General features: G+C 40.9%; 1 protein-coding gene across 3 annotated transcripts in view; it reads left to right on the forward strand.

Moving 5' to 3' along the window:
* Nucleotides 1-18,042, forward strand: part of CFAP92 (cilia and flagella associated protein 92 (putative)) — a 117,666-nt gene that overhangs the window by 81,152 nt on the left and 18,472 nt on the right. For all 3 annotated transcript variants that reach the window (XM_054216256.1, XM_054216258.1, XM_054216257.1), the window contains exons 2-9: nt 680-985; nt 1,800-1,996; nt 3,850-4,045; nt 5,823-5,954; nt 8,869-8,953; nt 14,334-14,497; nt 16,613-16,714; nt 17,569-17,753. In XM_054216256.1, the coding sequence (XP_054072231.1) occupies nt 712-985; nt 1,800-1,996; nt 3,850-4,045; nt 5,823-5,954; nt 8,869-8,953; nt 14,334-14,497; nt 16,613-16,714; nt 17,569-17,753 (1,335 nt within the window). In that variant the 5' untranslated portion in view covers nt 680-711. The remainder of the gene's footprint in view (nt 1-679; nt 986-1,799; nt 1,997-3,849; nt 4,046-5,822; nt 5,955-8,868; nt 8,954-14,333; nt 14,498-16,612; nt 16,715-17,568; nt 17,754-18,042) is intronic.

Consider the following 18,042-nt stretch of genomic DNA (forward strand, 5'->3'; position numbering starts at 1 on the left):
AAGAACCGATACCCCGGTACGAGGAGCGTGCTGTACGGAGCGGTGCGGTGGCCAGCTCGCAGCTGCGGTGGCCACCAGGTGCCTGTCTGCCCCCGGGAGGGAGCGGCCGGGGCCGGGCTGGGCGAGTCGGCTGCCGGCGGGGCGGGGGAGGCGGCTCCTGGCGGCGGAGCCGGGTGTTGAGGCGGCTTTGGTGGCTCGGGAGCGGCCGGTCTCCGGTAGCCAGGTCGGCAGCCGAGCCCCCGGCGGCCGTTGGCGGCCGCTCGGCCCGAGCAGGCGGCAGGGGCAGGCCCGTGTCTCTGGGCGCCCCCGGCGCTCCGCCGCAGGGGCTCCCCCTGCTTCCTAGGAATAAACTGCTTCCAGAACGCAGCTTTCCTCTGGGACCAGGCGAGAAACCGACGGTTTGCAGCCCCAGGTGACATCCCCACCTCTCAGTGTTTTGCGTTGCTGTTTGCTGAATGCATTGATGCACCGTGACCCTGGCTTGTCGCTTGGAGACTGCTGTGTGGGTCGTCCCTGCGTCCAAAAATTAATCTGTTGGCTATCTGCATTACATATTTTGAAAGCGTTTTTGAAATGGAAAATTTTGGACCTCCTCATGCTATCCTTCCCTGCTCCTGCTTTGTTCTAGTAGGAATTTCTATTTCAGCACTAAAATAAAGCTGTTTGTCTTGTTCCGTAGCCTCTGAGTCCATCACCCAACTGTGTATCAAGATGGCAAAGCAAAAGCAGAAGAATTCAAATACAGTGGAAGAAGAGGAGGTGGAGGAAGATGATAAAGACGACATTACAGACTTGAACACATTCTCCCTTAAAAGCACTTTAGAATCTGAAAACCCAAAGGTGTTTGGGGGTGGTGGCCAGCTGACCCCAGAGGGTGAAAGCAGCAGGCTCCTTCCATCTGAGGGAAGTTCAGTGGCACCCGATGGCTCCCATACTGTCACCTGCACATTCACAGTCTCACTGGCTGTCCCGGCCCTGCCTACAGGTAAGTACCTGACACAGGTTTTCCTAAGAACTCTTCTTTTATTACTTCATAAATTTGTGTGGCAGAGTCCTGAATGGCTTAAGAAGATAGTGTTAGAAATGGTGTTAGTCAGTTTGAATTTTCCTGGGTAGATTGCTCAAGAAAGTGGCAGTGGGACATGGCAGCCTTTTATCATTGTGATTGTCACTAGTGACTGAAAACATTTCCTGACTGCTGATTCCTCAGTAGTCACAGTTATTCAAGTTCATGATATTAACTGGGGCTTATTAATCAGTCCCTGCCTAATAATGAAAAGAAAGGTGTGTTTTGGTGTATATATTCAACTTGGCTAATTATGATTTTGGGTAGTTTAAAGGTAGTATTTTAATTTTAGGAGAAGGTAGCAGCTGTTGTACAGATGAGGTGTGATTCTCCTGTGGCACAGAGGTGTTTGGATATAGCAGGAGCAGGTACATTCAGCCTTTCCCTGAGCAGCGTGGAACTCAGCTTTATGGAAGTTATCTGGGTAACAGGAGAAATGTGTCTTGGGAATTGCAGTCACTGGATGTCATGCTGCAGGAACAGAGGACGAAGGGAGGGGTTCCAGGAACTTTACGGACCATTACGGTAGTTAAACGTGGGTAAGAGTTGCAGAGTTGGGCACTGGGGCAGGAGTTTCATGTTCGTCAGTCATCCGTGTTCAATCGGTCATTTTTCTGTTGTCACACTGGAATGCCTGTTACAATTTGGTCATTGCAGAGAGCGTTAATTCCCCCTGAAAGGATCATCTTTGATAACATTTAACGCTTCCAAATAATTCTAATATTCTCTCTAGGACAAAAACGAAAGAAATCCAATCCCTCTGATGTGCGAGGAAAGAGAGTTCAAGCTGATGAATCCGGAGCCGTTTCAAGAACACAGTGTTGCTATCACATCGAGTACTTCCTTCTACCAGATGACCTCGTACCTAGAAAACTGGATTTGGTGGTGTTTGGGGCAGTTGCAAAGCTATTTACAGAATCTAATTCCAAGGTAAACAATATCGTAAAAAAAAAAAAAGTAATCCAAAATGTCATATATAGAAGGTGGGAGAATGTTTTGAAATATGGAGTTGATGTAGTTGCATATTGTTTTAACAGCTGCTTGGGCGTTACCTACGCACACAGATACAGAACAAATAGCAAGGACAGAACTTGACTCCGCTAGTCCAGATCATCAGGAACTTCTTACTTTTGTAGTAAGAGGCTGATGGACTTCAGAGTATTTTACTTTTATTTTCCTCTGGATTATCAGTTTAGTCAGGATTATAGCTTTTTTCTTTCAAGAACCAAGATAATAATATAATAATTTGAAGGCAACTATCCATTTTATTAACAATGAAGAAAAAAAATGAAATTTATGCCTCTGATCTTTGTTGAGGATAAAAAGATTTTTAAGGTACTTGATGAATTTTGCAAATTTTGTTTTGTTTAGACACGCGTCTGATCGAATCCTGCATGTCCTAATCGAATTCTCCACAGGAACCTAAAAATTGGATATAATGTTTTGAATACGCCTTGGTTTGTTAAGAAATTGTTTCTAAAAAGTTGATTCTACATTTATCTATTTATTTATTTATTTTATATATCTAGAGAGAGAGTGTTGGTTTTAAAGCAACCTGTATACTCTCAGGTTTTGTCTTTGCACGACAGTCCATCTAATGGCCCTCTTTCATTGGTTTCCACTTCTGAGTATCAGCTGGATGTTTGTGTTAAACAAACTGCACTGGCAAAGCTGCTGATTGAAATGTGTTCTCTTGGCAACTCTGATGAGTGCTTTGTTCTTGCAGCTTACTAGCATGTACATCATAGAATCACAGAATGTGTTGGGTTGGAAGGGACCTCTCAAGGCCACCTAGTCCAACCCCTGCAGTGAGCAGGGACATCTTCAAGTAGATCAGGTTGCTCAGAGCCTCATCCAGCCTGGCCTTGAATGTCTCCAGGGATGGGGCCTCCACCCCCTCTCTGGGCAACCTGGGCCAGTGTCTCACCACCCTCAGTGTAAAGAACTTCATCCTAATGTCTCATCTAAAGTTTAAAACCATTGCCCCTCGTCCTATTGCTACATGCTCTTGCCAACAGCCCCTCCCCAGCTTTCCTGTAGGCCCCCTTCAGGGACTAGAAGGGGCTCTAAGGTCTCCCCGGAGCCTTCTCTTCTCCAGGCTGAACAACCCCAACTCTCTCAGCCTGTCTTCATAGGAGAGGCGCTCCAGCCCTTTTATCATCTTTGTGGCCTCCTCTGGACTCCCTCCAACCAGTCCATGTGCTGAGGGCTCCAGAGCTGGACACGGTACTCCAGGTGGGGTCTCACAAGAGCAGAGCAGAGGGGGAGAATCCCCTCTCTGGATCTGCTGGCCACGGTTCTTTTGATGCAGCCCAGGGATGCAATTGGCCTTCTGGGCTGCAAGCGCACATTGTTGGCTCATGTCCAGCTTTTCATCCACCAGGACCCCCAAGTCCTTTTTCACAGGGCTGCTGTACATGTGAAGTTTAGTGCTGGTGCTTTAATTTTAAATACCAATTCAGCATTTTAAAGTGTATATATTTGCTTTTACAGTATTCTGTTAAGCCTTTGGTCCCCGATCTCATTCTGAGCAACAGCTTAACTGCTGTTTGTTCTTACCTCTGGTCTTTGTGTCAGACGTTGGCTTGATAAGACTACTTCATCTCAATCCAGCAAAATATGCCGCTCTGACACAGCAAGGGGGGGTTCATGTAAGACCCAGCACACGTGGGAAAAATAAGAAATGTGCAATTTGAGAGCAGTGGTGGTAGCGGTCAGCATGTGATACAAGTTCTTCAGTACTGATCAGCTCCTGTAAAGATTTTAATCTTTTGTTTTAATAGGCCATTACACCGTGGTTTGAGAATGACAAGATGTGGATATCATGGAACCATAATGTTGATATCGATGTCACTAATGAATATCTAATAAAACTAAGAGATCACAAAGTAATTTTAAAAATCTGGGATACCAAGGGCAAAGCGAAGCTTAGTAAACCAAATATTATTTCTTCACTAGAAGGGGATGAAGAGGCTGTTGGTAAGTTTAATGCAAACAGGCATGTTATAAAACATACCTTGAAATTGTGACTGCACTTGCTGATAAGTTGTCGTTGAGCTTATTTGACATTCGTATGTCATTCCCACTAAAATAACTCCTACTTGTTAGTGTTTTAATGAATGCATGAGTCAGTTTCTGAAAATTTTGATGGCAGGAAAATATAATTAGGTTTATAATCTGAACCTTTGAGAACTAGCGAGTTATTTGAGGCTGTTGGGTAGTAATGATAGTAATGAATGTATTCATTTTTCAATGATCGATTTTAGTTTTTGTTGACCTGAGAAGAAGCAAAACTCATACAGCCACATTGTTATGCTGTACATCTTTTCGTTTCGTCTTCTTCCCCTTGTCGTCTCCCACAACCCCATAACTTGAATCTGTCCCTAAATTTTGACCACACTAGCTTGAAAGTCAGTGGTTTCACAGACAGCTATTTTATAATTTATAGTTAATTTTTACTAGTTGAGTTAATTTAATCACAGGAGTTACACCTTGTTTGGGCTCTTATAGACATGTATGAAATGAGATCTGAGTCCTTAATAAATACCAGAGAACTAAGCATGAGATGAAACCTACAGGAAATGTGGTATCCTTTGTTCTGATGGCCTTCTCTTCTCTTGGAGAAGAGAAGGTTGAGGGGGGACCTGATTAATGTTTACAATACCTAAAGGGTGGGTTTAAGGAGGACGGAGCCAGGCTCTTTTCAATGGTTCCCAGTGACAGGACAAGGGGCAATGGGCACAAGCTAGAACATAGGAAGTTCCGTTCAAATACACGGAAAAACTTCTTTACAGTGAGGGTGACAGAGCACTGGAACAGGCCGCCCAGGGAGGTTGTGGAGTCCCCTTCTCTGGAGATTTTCAAGACCCGCCTGGATGCAGCCCTGAGGGATATGCTTTAGGTAATCCTGCTCTAGCAGGGGAGTTGGACTAGATGATCTCTAGAGGTCCCTTCCAACTCTGAAGATTCTGTGATTCTGTGAAACTACCGTTAAAATTAATTTTTACTATTAAAATATGCATAATTTGTTAGAAAAAAACCTGTATTTTTTCTCTCTGTCCCATGCGTATCAGAGGATAGAGATTTGGTGAGGTTATAAGATTTCAAATGCTGGTTAATACAGGGTTGGTTTTGCTCTTTAAGATAGGCTGAGCACCTAAGTAACTGTCGTTGAGGAACGGAGACTCGTTTGTAGTTCAGCATTTTCTGAAGAGCAGCCTTACGTTTGCACCAGAGGAGGAAGGCAAGAGAAAGGTTTGAAAGCTTTCCCTCCTGAAGCTGCGTGCTTTCGAAGGAGTCTGTGTCAAAGTCCCCGCAGCTCACTGCCGGGCTGTGCAGGCGCAGTATTCCGGGAATCCTCACAAGCCTCAGCTGCCCCAGTATTGTCTTCTGAATATGTATTGTTGCGCAGTACACAGGGAGTACGTTTAATGCTAGATTCTTCTGTGAGCTTTGAGGTAAATCTCAGTAGCTCTTGTGATTTTCATCTCCAGATGAACAGAATTGTAGTTTAAGTGTGGCTTTTTATAGATAGTAGGAAAATGGGAAGTGATGGCATGGGAGAATCATTGCTCAAAATTGAAGCGGCTCAACCAGACTAAGAAATTAAATCTAAACCAGGGAATTTATTTTATTTTATTTTATTTTATTTTATTTTATTTTATTTTATTTTATTTTATTTTATTTTATTTTATTTTATTTTATTTTATTTTATTTTATTTTATTTTATTTTATTTTATTTTATTTTTCCTGATAGGCGGCGTAAAACACACAGTGCTATTGCAAAGGAGATTCTTTGAAGAGAGCCAGCCAGCACCCAGCCGTACAAAACTCAAAGCAGGAAAGGAATCCAAGGCACGGGAGGAGTCTTCAGCCCTTCCTGTTGCAGGTATAGCATTATGGAAACTGGAACTGGCTTAGGGGTGAAAAGGGAGGGGCAGTGCAAGGGCACCTGGAGTAATGGGCGAGCAGGAACAGGACTGAGGAATCTACTGAGGGAACAGGGCGTCGCAGGAAGACTGAGGGTATCATAGTTAGAATGGGTTCTTAATAGCTTTGGAAGAGAATTGGGACAGAAAAGAGATTTAACTGGCTCACAGAGAGTTTTTAAGGGACCACAGAAAAAAGCATTGTCATTTTCTGTTGCTTCATGTTTCTAAGTGATTGCATTAACATCTAGAGCCCCGACTAGAATTGAAGTTCTCAGATTCTTGCTGTTTCTCTGCTGTTCACCAATATCTGGAATCCAGTAGCAGAATGCCACATTTCCCTTAAATTGCGAGTTCCTGGAAAAGTCTGAAAGTTTATTGCTGACTCTGGTGGGATCCCAATTGTATGCGGCTTTGTAATCTGGCCTTGCCTTGTGGCAGTTGAGAACCTGCTGCAATACTGCCACAAATAACAACAAAACCTGGCCTTGTGTCCAGTTCTCCATCCAGTGGCAGTGTGATTGTGGCCTCATCTTCTTAAATGCCGCTGCTAGCTTTCCTTGTCCCTTTTGGAGCCCTGCTCAGGTCTGTTCCCTGGAAAGCTGGGGTTTCCCTGCCCCTGGGCACTGTTGAACTGAGCAGCCTTGCAGAGCGCGCTGCTGTGAGCCCATGGCACCACGATACAGTGCCTGGTGGAGAGCTCACAACAGCAGCTGAGGTCAAGAGCAAATGAACCAAAACTTCATCAATAAAAATTAAAATAAATATATAATGCTGAGAATTTGGAAATAATTAGGCTTTCTAGCTGGGCCACCAAGGTTAGTGGAAACATTTTGCCTTATTTTTTTGTACTTCAATTTTCAGTCTCCACAATGGACATAACATTTGACATGTTCCAGAAAGTGTTAAAATAGAGAAAGCACAAAGATACTTTAGCAATGAGTGTTACAGAACTCTCAGGACTTCAGTAATTCTTTTGGTACAGGGTTTGGATACTTTGTAAGAAATGACACCGAGACCTCCATTGTGCAGTAAGAAAAAAGCTAACTTTTGAAATACTCTTTCATTGAGCAACACAATGAACAATCGTGTGCTACCTGGGTAAGAGGAACATGTAAAAATGTGTTTAATCGTCATCCGGGATCTCGGTTGCATATAGGTACCAAAGGGCCAAATTCTAGCACCTTTTATTTTGAAAACTTCTGCATTTAGGCAGTTGGCCTTGCAATTTAAATGGTTGTTATCATAGGATGTTTGCTTGTTTGTTTTTCTTTGTTTGTTTTCCTTTGTTTGTTTTTTCCTTAATTTTAGATTTTTATGGTGAAAACAAATCTAACAGCTAGGTCCTCCCTCTGTGTTATGTCTGTGATTTTGTTAGGTATACAAACAAAAATGGACTTGCCAAATATTTAGATAGAATTATCCAAAGGGAAACCTTGTTGCTGCAGAGCGGTACTGGGGATTCAGGAGATAATGTGATTGCCTCCTATGTTAGCATCTGATGTGGGGCTGCTTACATTATGTTGAGGAGCACTGTGTCCCCAGCTTTGGTTGGTTATCTTTTTACATTTTTGTAATCTTTTGACCTTTCTAATGATTAATGATATGCACCATCGAAGGAGGAGTAGATGAATTCCTGCTGTAATTAGGCTGGCAGAATGCATCGGTATTTTGGTGGTAGTGCCATCTAGTGATGGGCCCAGAGAGGATCGATGGACCAAATACTGAAGTCTGCAAAAGTAGAAAGTGTGTTCAAGGAGATGAAGGACAGGAACAGAGCTTCCAGTTCAGATGAGTGGAGAAATGCCAGCGTTTTGCCTGCATGCTAACCCAGTCTGTGTTAAGAAAGAAAGGAATGCCCTGAAAGTCTCTTTATATTTCTTTTCATTGACTTTGAAAAACTGTGTGCACTATTAGGTGTACAAGTACTTGTGCTCTGTAAAACGAGGTAAGTAGTTACAGTTTCTCAGTGTCCTGCGTATAGCCAGGTGAAAACCAAATATTCCATTGCTTCAGCTTTGCCTACTTCCAGATAATGGCAAGTTTTGTTCTTTATTGTGTGCAACATATTCAGCTATTCAAGTGCAAATTCTACCTGCCATTCATACAATGTTGATTTGCTCTAATCTCGCTGTAATTAAGACCTACATCTCACTGTAATTAAGGCTGATACATTGTGAGTCCAAGTGTTAAGTAATTAACACTGAAATTTGTGACTGTGGAGTGTTATTCTGTAATTAAATGAATCTGAAGACAGGTGTAATATACATATATAAAACATTGGAAAAATATCTGGACATTTCTACACATTGTGTAAGGGGTCTGGACGCTATTAACATTACTGTTTTTGGTAAATATTCACTAGAATAGCAATTGGAACAGTTTATTAAAATAGATAAGCAAAGTAATGTATTACTTCTTATGTATGCAGTCTTCCATGCGTTAAGATTGACATCAGTACCTACTTAAGTATGGGTAGGACATTCAGCGCTAACAAAACAATATTTGGGTATTCTCACCTCATTTTTGTTACTTGTTAATTCATAGTTTTGTTTTAAATTGCAGCATGATAATTACCACAGAGCTTATTTTTCTAGGAAATAAAGTATGACTTCATAATATTTTAATTTCTTTGAATCATCTGTCAAAGTCCCTCAAAATGTATTTTATTTTATATATTTTAGGCTGATTCAAACTCGTCCTTGGCACAGAGACAAAAATTAAATGGATCATGGTTTTGAGTTACAAATAAAGCTTGTGTAAGACTTCCCACCACGTTTTCCTGGTGCTTTACAGATGCATATTCTTAGTCTTACGGGAGTTATCAAAACATAGAAATACTTAATAACAAATGTAAAACCTGTTTTAATTCAGCAGAAGAAACTGATCTGAATGGACTAGCAACATCTAATTGTGATTTGCCACATCCGTCAAGGACAGATGACTTAGGTACAGTGAGGTAAGAATGTTGCACTTGCATTGGGAAATTTCAGGTGTTAAAAATATAGTTGAAGATAAGTAATTGTTTTTGAGTCTCTATGGGATTTTTTAAAATGTTTTATAATTATACTGTGGTTTCAGAAGCGGTTAACTACTGCTTTTTGGACCTGTGCCTACCGATGGTAGGAGAGGAACAAAAGCATTAAGATCCCCTTTGATACATCAAGCTTCTTATAGTATATTTGGGGCAAAGAACCTGTTTCTGAAAAAAATACATGAAATAACCAACTTTGCCCAGCTTGCTTGTTTGTGCATGTTTTTTCTTCTGTTCCCTTGTATCCTGCGAGGGCAGATTTGTGGGATAAGACGGCGTCATTAAGACTAGACGGAGGAGGAGCTAGGAGTTATTCTGCTGCTCGTTGCTCAGCTGGAAGTGTGAGGAAGTGGCAAAAGTGAGGGGTGATGTTCAGGGTAGCTCATTCTTTTGGAAACATTGAAGGTGGTGTCAGCAATAAGCGATGCCAGCAGAGCAGGCTTCGCTGCCTTGGGAGCTCAATGAATCAACTCTGTAACTAGGAATTTGTGTGGGGTCAAATCACCGTGAGGTAATTTTCTAAAGCAATTAAGGTAATTCTGAGTTCACGCTGCTGCAATAGCATAGTTCTGTCTTTGTTCTGTTCTGGTTTTAGGAACAGTTATTCACACTTTTGGTTTAATAAGTCATTTCTTTTAATAGTTTTCAGTGGTAGATTTCTAACAATGAGCATGTGACTTTGTAAAATTGTAGAAAATGTTAGAGGGTTCAAGACTTGAGAAACATTTAAAAAAATTATTTTCTTAGGTATTATTCATAATGGAAGACTTTTCACTTGAAATACAAAGGAATCATGAATAGGCTGTGTCTCAGATACGTCATCCAGAATGTCATCTAAAAAATATAAACTCTTAAATTACTTTCTCAAGGTTCCCATTTTGCTTCTAAAAAATTAATTGGTGACACCACAAGATAACAAATCCACTCCTGAATTCTGTGATGTGCTCTCTCATTTTACGCTGTAACGCAAGTTTAAGAATTTCTCCTGAACAAGAGTTAGTGAGATTGGTGCTCTGCTCAAAAGGTGGTGAGGTCAATGAAAGGCCTCTTAATGCTTTCAGCCCGAATTTATGAACTCAGCTTTCCAGATGGATGTTTCTGAGTATTTTGTACGAAGCGAGAACTCTGTTATTTCTGATGAGTGCATCTGTAAGGGAATCTTCCTGTTCAAATGGTAGGGGTTTTGTCTGGCAGAAAGAAAACATGCATTTGTAGAGACGAAGAAAATCAGCAAGGATGTTGAATGGCACATGGAAGCAAAATCTTTAGTTTATTTCAGATAGCTCTAATTTAAGTGAAAAGCCATCTTTAAAAAACCTATATCCCAGCTTTTAGAAAGTCCAGGCACCTTGCTTTAAGTTCCTGGCCGGTATTCTTTTGAGCTGCTACAGACCGGATGCTTCTTTAACAGAGGTGCTGTATTGTAAGATTTGATGGAATCTTGATTTTTAATCAATGTCTTGCTATATCATCTTGTGTAGTTCTTGGTTTGCTGCCTATTCTGTTTTTAACAGTTCTCGGTTCCTGGTTTATAGGCTAAATAGACACTTCCACTTCATGTCACCATTTTACAGCCTTTGCTAATTGAGCTATTTCCTTCTGCATTGTATTTTTTAATATGAAAGTAAATACCATGTGATTGCGTGATAAAATAAAATGAGGCCCTCTGAAGCTTCGTAACTGCTAGAATCAGTTGGGTTAGTGTGTTTATATCTTACATATCTGTTTGTGATAATAGAAGTGGAAAAAACAACCATCAGAATGGAATTTTATTTGTTAATGGCTTATGGAAGGAGATACTTGGTGCAAATGCAAATTGGTGTTGTTGAAACTAAGTAGGGTTTTTACTCCAAAAATAGCACTGGTGAAATCTTGCTCTGTTACTCAGAATGTGAATTGTTGCGACTCTGTGTCCCCTGAGCACATCAAGCACGTCCTTTCTGCTCAAACATGGGTGTCCATGTTGTGTAAGAGTTACAGTGGAACTCCAGGGCATTACCTTACTTTGGACTTGCTCTGCATTTCCTAAGCATCTTTATTCTGAAGTATAAGGATCTTTGTTCAGTTAATTCTGAAAGCGTAGGTCCTTACACTGGTGCTGTTCCCTTGCATGCATTTATATTGTCTGTCATGCCAGGAACAAAATTCTGGTGAAACCGGAACAAGTTAGATCAGTATTTTGCAAAATTAGGAGCATGTGTTTAGTCTTCATGCAAACATAACTTTCAGTACAGATTAAAAGAAGTCCTTTTTAGGTAGAAATATTGTAATAGTTTTCTAACACACCCCCCCCCCAAATCATTATTGGAAACATATTTAGAGGTCTTACAGTCTAATGACGGAAGAGCTATGTGAGGATATTTATCAGGCTGTTAATTCTTCTGGAAAACTTTACCTCTTCAAAGTGAAGCTCAAACAGGATAAAATGCTTTAATGCTATATCCATATGTACATCACTGTTGCTCTTTCATATACCTGAACATTCCCAATCCACTTGGATTGTGACTGTGGTGATGTTTTTTCCTAGCTTCATGTCCAAAGAGCTATTGTTATCGTAATGATCGTTCCTTGCGGAGGACGGTGAGTTACCTGACAAGCAGCCTACATGTTTATTCTAAAAGCAAATCTAAGATTCAGGAAGTTATATTTTACCAATTTTATTATTGGCAAAGTTTTGCTGCTCCTTTGTGCACCTGGAAAATAATCTTTTTTTTTTCTAAAGAATCAGCTTCCTTCTTCCCTCATTTTATGTCAAAAGCCTACAGCCAGGAAGTATGATAGTCACAATAATTGCGTGCTGCATTTCTTCTCTCAAATTGGTTCCAGAAAAATTGTTAATACTGCTGTAAATGCACACATATGGTCTGATATCCTCTACGCCTTTGCAGTCTGCAGTGGGGAGGTTTCCAGCAAATCCACCAATAAATTCCATGTTACCTCCGTGAACTCCACACTACGGTTTCCTTCATTTATTCCCAACACCTGGAGGTTCCTATATATAGTGATGGTCTCCAGGGCCTCTGACTTTTTGCAGTGATTTTTCTTTTTTTTTTATTGAGGCAAATAAAACAGCCTGGTTTTAGTTTTAGCACGTCTGTTTTTTTTCTTAGAATGATGGTTTACTTATAAAACCACATGTAAATTTTTTTTATTTAGATTTTTTGTTCCCCAACCAATTATTTGGACAGTCTGTCATTCACTACTTCATTAACCATATATTAACAATTTTGGCTGCGTGTTTTTATAGGAATACAAAGATCTCAGAAAGCTGTATGTTTAATGTTGATCACTTTTAGTGCTGCAAAACCACGCAACCAACCTTCTCTCTCCCCACTCCCAGCTGTTACTACCATCCTTCTTGAAACACCTCTGAGGACAGGTAGAGTCATTTGGGAAATGCTTGGCCTAGTCTGCATAATGAATTATTATTTTTAGTGCTATAAATATACATTGCTTCAAGCTTCACGGCCACAGTCTTGATTCATTGCTCACTGCATGGATGCCTGTTGGAATTAAAATAATGTTTGTGAAGCAGCTGAGGGACTTGGACCTCTGAGATTAAAACTCCTGGGAGGAGGAGGAAGAAAGGATGTTTGAAAGATTTAATGCCAAGGATCAAGGGAAGATGTTGCACATATTAATAAATCTGAGAGAAAATGCTGCAGGTGGAATATGATAATCTGGAGACAATATTCAGCACCAGAAATCCTTAAATAATCATTGTGAGAAGCTATAAGGGCAGCAGTCAGGGAGAGCTGTACTTTGTGTCCCAAGCATATAATACTAGTCGCGCTCAGAGATGACGCGGGGTTCTTGTAGTCTATGTTATTAGCAATAAAACATTTGTTACATTAAAGTCTTAAAAAAAAAAGAATGTTGTAGTATGCGTGTAAAAGAGTAGAAGTAGACTCTATGCATCTGTCTATGTGTATTGAACTATAGATATTTCATTATTAATCATTGTACCTCTCAAAACATCATCAAATGCCTTTATTTTAAAACTGCTATTAATATAAATCCCGCCTAGAAAGCTAAGCGAAACAGTGACCAGTTTTTGTGACTACTGATGTAAACATTTCTTGGACAGACACTGTATTTCCTGGAACTGCATATAAAATTCTACCCCCAGTTCTGTCGCCCCCTGGTGAGGAAACTTTAGGGCTGAATGCATTCTTCACAGCTAAAACAATTTTGCTGTGGTATGTCTTGTAGCGCTGCCCTCCAGGTGCAATATATAACGGTGACCTGAAGACAGGGACGACAACATCGTTTATTCAGGAGATTTAAAATGCAGTGAGATTCATCTCTGTTAAACAGCATTTTCTATTGTTTCTGATTGCCGTGGTTTAGCCTCAGATGGCAACAAAGAACCACGTGTCGCTCGCTCGTGCCTTCCAAACACAGGAAGAATCGTAAGAAAAGGCAAGACTCTTGGGTTGAGACAAAGGCAGTTTAACAGAACAGCAAAGGGAACAGGCAAACAACAACAACAACAACAACAACACGGATAGGGGAATATACAAACGCGATTACGGAACCGCCGCTCCCCCCGCCGCTCGCCGCTCGCCGGCCGGACCGGGGCCGCCCCAGCCCGCTTTTAAGCAGCAACTTCCTGCCCCCTCCCCCGGCAGCTCAGGGTGGGCGTGGCTCACATGGCATGGAATACCAGGAAAAGTTAACCCTATCCCCACCGGAACCAGGACACTGATGAATAGTCATTTTTCAGCAGCAATCCTACATCAGATTTGTAAGGAGCTTGTGTACTTTAGGGAATAAAATGTGTGATGTCTTGTAAAGAACCGTTTACGGCAGTGGCCGATGTTACAAGGTTTGGGAAGCTTGTTAATGTGAAACTAAGTGACAGCATTCCTAGCTGCATCTTCCCCGCAAGAAGGCAGTTGGTCCTTTAGTAGAGCAAAACTCTATTAATTGTAGATTTCTGGTCTCTCTGTAATTGTGTTACAGTGTATACAAAATGCGAACAGTAATAGAACAGACATAGTTCTCTTTCCTTAAAAAGCACAGCAGATGTACAGAAAAATCTGTACATAAGGTATTGTTTTACTTTATGCATCTCTTCAGGCACTTGGTCTCTTGCTTGGAAGAGAAAGCCCATGTATCCTGTTGATATCCTTCTTGGATTTCCTTTACATTTATATTCTGGCAGTTAAGCTCTTTTAGACTTGAAATATTTTTTTTAATGAAAGAAATTGTTTTAGTGGAATCATGAGCATGGCAAGGATTTTTTTTTTTGTCTTATTTTCCGCTTTTCTAAAATAACTTCAGATCTTTTTAATGTTTCCAGAAGTGTGATATTTGCAAAAAATGGATTTCTGGATAAGGCCCAACTGCTGAAGCAGAAAGCAATTGCTGGTCCACCAGTTAATTCAACTTCAAAAGAAACGGGGAAAGTATATGATAATGTGGGAATTCTGACATACGAAGCAGACAAAACAGCCGCCATGAATGGTAAGTTCTGGATGGAATTATGGACCAGATTTTAAAAGATAGGCACAAAATTCTGTTTATCTTCTTTTTTTTTCTTTAAAGAATTCAAGGTTAAAAGAAAGAAAAAAGAGTTATGGGACCTGTGCTTTAGTCTTGGCTCTGCCATGAACTTTCTGTGTTTGTTCTGAAGCTAATAAACCTTTCTTTTTCAGTTGCCTTAGATAGTAGTGTGAGCCAAGGATGATGATGTCGGTCCTTTTCTACCACTTGGAGTGTTCCAGGGGTGAAATGATTGGGTACACAATGATGAAATTTGTAATATGGTTAGGGTAATGTTGGAGCTAAAATAATTATTCCAACTGCAAAATTAGTAAGCCGTGGTTGTTTCATATCACTTGCATAGCTTTTTCCACTAGAGGCCAGGTTTTGATCTGTGATTTACGGTCTGGCTTTATTTCCCGTGCTTGTTCATTATGTTAAATGAAAAACCACAGCCACGAAATACCACAGAGTGAGATTTTGCTCTCTCATCTGTAGCTTACAATTGATAAAGGCCCTATGAAAGATGGGAGATGTTGCAGATGATAACCACTGCAACAATGGACACTAGAGCATGTATTAACTCACCCATGTTAAATACCGTGCTCGTCTGGCCCCAAACTAGCGCAGCATCACAGGGTTGTGGGACACATTGCTCCTAGGACACATTATAGAAAGTACATTTGCTCATCAATAAGCATCACCGGGCGTAAATGATAACATTCAGTTGTGGTATCCTTCTATCAACGTAAGTGAATGCACTGATAGTGTCAACCAAATCTTTACTGGACAACTGGCTTCTGCTGCTGTCCACTGTGGCAGAGTTCGGTGCTCCTGCTTTTACGGACAGACCTTCGGAAGAGCAGTAAAGAGTAATGCAAAGCAGGGCGTGCAGAGAAAGAGGCAGGCGTTGCGGAGCCCTCCCGTGCGCTGCAGATGGTGGAGGCAGCTCAGGTCGCAGCGCAGGGGTGTGTTTGAGGAGCTTAACCTGGGCCCACATCACCTCTCTTCACCTTGTGGCTCTGCTTTGGTCTTTCTTTCCTGTCACTCTGGAGACCCCTGACCTACGTGATCAGTTCTACGCAATTATCTCTCAAACTTCCACACGCTATTTGTTTCAAAGGTAAGGCAGTTGGAATTTTTCATTTACGAGCTGCAGATGAACAGTTACACACTTTGTGGGGAGTTCTCCATGTAGGTTGTCATTTTGCTCGTGGTCAGAGCGGACTATTTTCCCTGGTGTAATTTTGGTACTGCTAATAGTTCTTGTCACATTACTACTGTTGTTAAAAGATAAAACTTTAATAATAAATTGTGTGCCTCTCTTTCTTTCCATTTAAGTGTTAAATTTGTCCTTAAAACGTTCTGCCATTCCCTTTATTATAGGAATAATAATAAACCAGGACCAGCAGCAGTAATATTTCTGCAGTTCTTTTAAGCTGCCGTGTTCGCTCGCTACATTTTTTGTCAAACTTTAACTACTTGTGCTGAAATTCAGTGCTTGCTTAGTTAACTAATGGCACAAAGCATCTGAAGCTAGGATTTAAATACTTGAGCGGGGACTGACTGTGCTTTTACTGCTTGGGTAAAGACTAGATCTGGGAGAAAGGAACTTTGGGAATAATTGCTCGGCATCTAAGAAAATGGCAAATATTAATGAGTTTATCTTCACGGTGTCCTTGTGAGGTAAAGGAATGGCAATATTCCTCTTATAAAATACAGGTTTCTGGAAACAATAGAATACATATCAGAAAGAGTACCATATATGTGTCATAATGTATATAAGCAAGGGAAAAATAATAAGGTGGCAAAAATAAATTTAATTTTGGTAATTCCATGAACTTCTAATGCTTGTTGTTGCAAATTTAACTTTCTTGTAAAGTAGGGATTTTATGCGTAGTATAGCAGACTGGCAATGGAATTTCGAGCATATGGAAATACTAGCCTAAGTTGGTGTTAAAGTGTTTAATCGACAACTTTTTTTAAGGATGATACTGAATTGTGCCACCTTCCGCGGTAAATTTTAAATTATTTCTTGCATTAATTGCAACAAAATGTTTCTTCCTTCCTACTCAGTTCAACTCCGCCTTCCATCAGCAGGTAGAAGAGGTTCTGGTCGTAAAAGAGACATTGATTCTACTGTGGCAAAGAAACCTGGCATTGCTTCCCTGCAGTTAGAGCTCATGCCTCTCCTCTCAGGTACTGTCCCGGGCAGAAGGGAGCGAAGTGCTGGGTGTCCTCCATGGCTCCTCCTCTGAAACACCTCTGCTCTCCTGGGGCTGCCTGCTGGAAACTGGCCTGAAAGAGCCAGAACACGAAATTCCCTAGGGATGAAAGCTGTCTGGTTAGGGAAGACATGGCATTTGGGTTTGATATGGGGGAGGCTGACAGGTGCTCAGAGGTCTGAGCGCTCTGAAGGGCAGGATGTCAGAAATAACTCTGCGCTGTAGTTCTCCATCAGCATGTACACCTAAGTTCTTCTGTCCTGTTTGGTGTAGAATGTGTTGAAAGTGGGATATTGGTCAGAGTAGAGTGGGTTATTTCTGTGATTTTCTGACTGTAACTAGATTAACATTCATTATTAAATTTGTTGTTTTATGTGTGTAGGGAGTTAAATCCCCCCTTGGTTCTGTGCACGCAGACTGAAATAGTGGTATGTCGTGCGGCACGGAACTCAGCTGCTGAGTCCATGGATGCGGCAAAGCTGATGGCAGAGAAGCCAGTTTGTTTAAAGGTCCTTGTTTACCTTTAACAAAGAGTTTAAACTTTGATGAAGAGTCTCGGAACTGCTTTAATTTTTGTGTTTATGTGAACTGTATATTTGTAGCTTCAAAAAGAAATAAACTTCTGTATGCTTTTGGCAGTCAGTCCAAGTGGGGGTCCTGACACTGCTTTGGGGACTATTGTAAAAGATAATATTTGAAGCAGTTAAAGCAATACTTTTGTTTTATTTTAATACAAATTCAGTGGAGATTTGTAATTAATTGCATCAAATATGGATGCCTTAATGAGTTTGCTTCTATAATGGTATTTAATCTTGCATGTTTAAAAAGGAGAGAAATCAGTGATCGGTCGTCTGGCAGGAAGCAATCCTAAAGTTTTGGATGCTTATGTGACTTTTGCTGTGGAAGCACCTCTTCTGTCTGAAAGACAAAGGCATGAATTGAATCCACTGATTATAAGGATTACTTCAGCTACCTGCCTCCCAAACACACCTGTACCAGTGGAAGTGCTGCAGGTAACACAGACTGCTACTTCTGTCTGAAAGAATCTCCTGGTTACCCTCTAGTAGCTTTGCTTAAAATATGGGCATGGTTTTAGAGGTAACGTTCCTTATTAGTAGAAAATTGGAGAATATGACTAACGTATTCCCTGGAAAAATGTGTGACCAGATTAGTGCCCATGTATCACTGTGAAACAGCAATCCTTGTGTTTTCCAAGGGCAGTAATTTATATATAGTCATCCCATTTTGATTTCTGAGCGGTGGATCTTGAGTAAACCGGAGAAGATCTAGTTCAGTCTCAGC

This window comes from Rissa tridactyla, chromosome 10 (genome assembly GCF_028500815.1).
Source record: "Rissa tridactyla isolate bRisTri1 chromosome 10, bRisTri1.patW.cur.20221130, whole genome shotgun sequence".
NCBI lineage: Eukaryota > Metazoa > Chordata > Aves > Charadriiformes > Laridae > Rissa > Rissa tridactyla.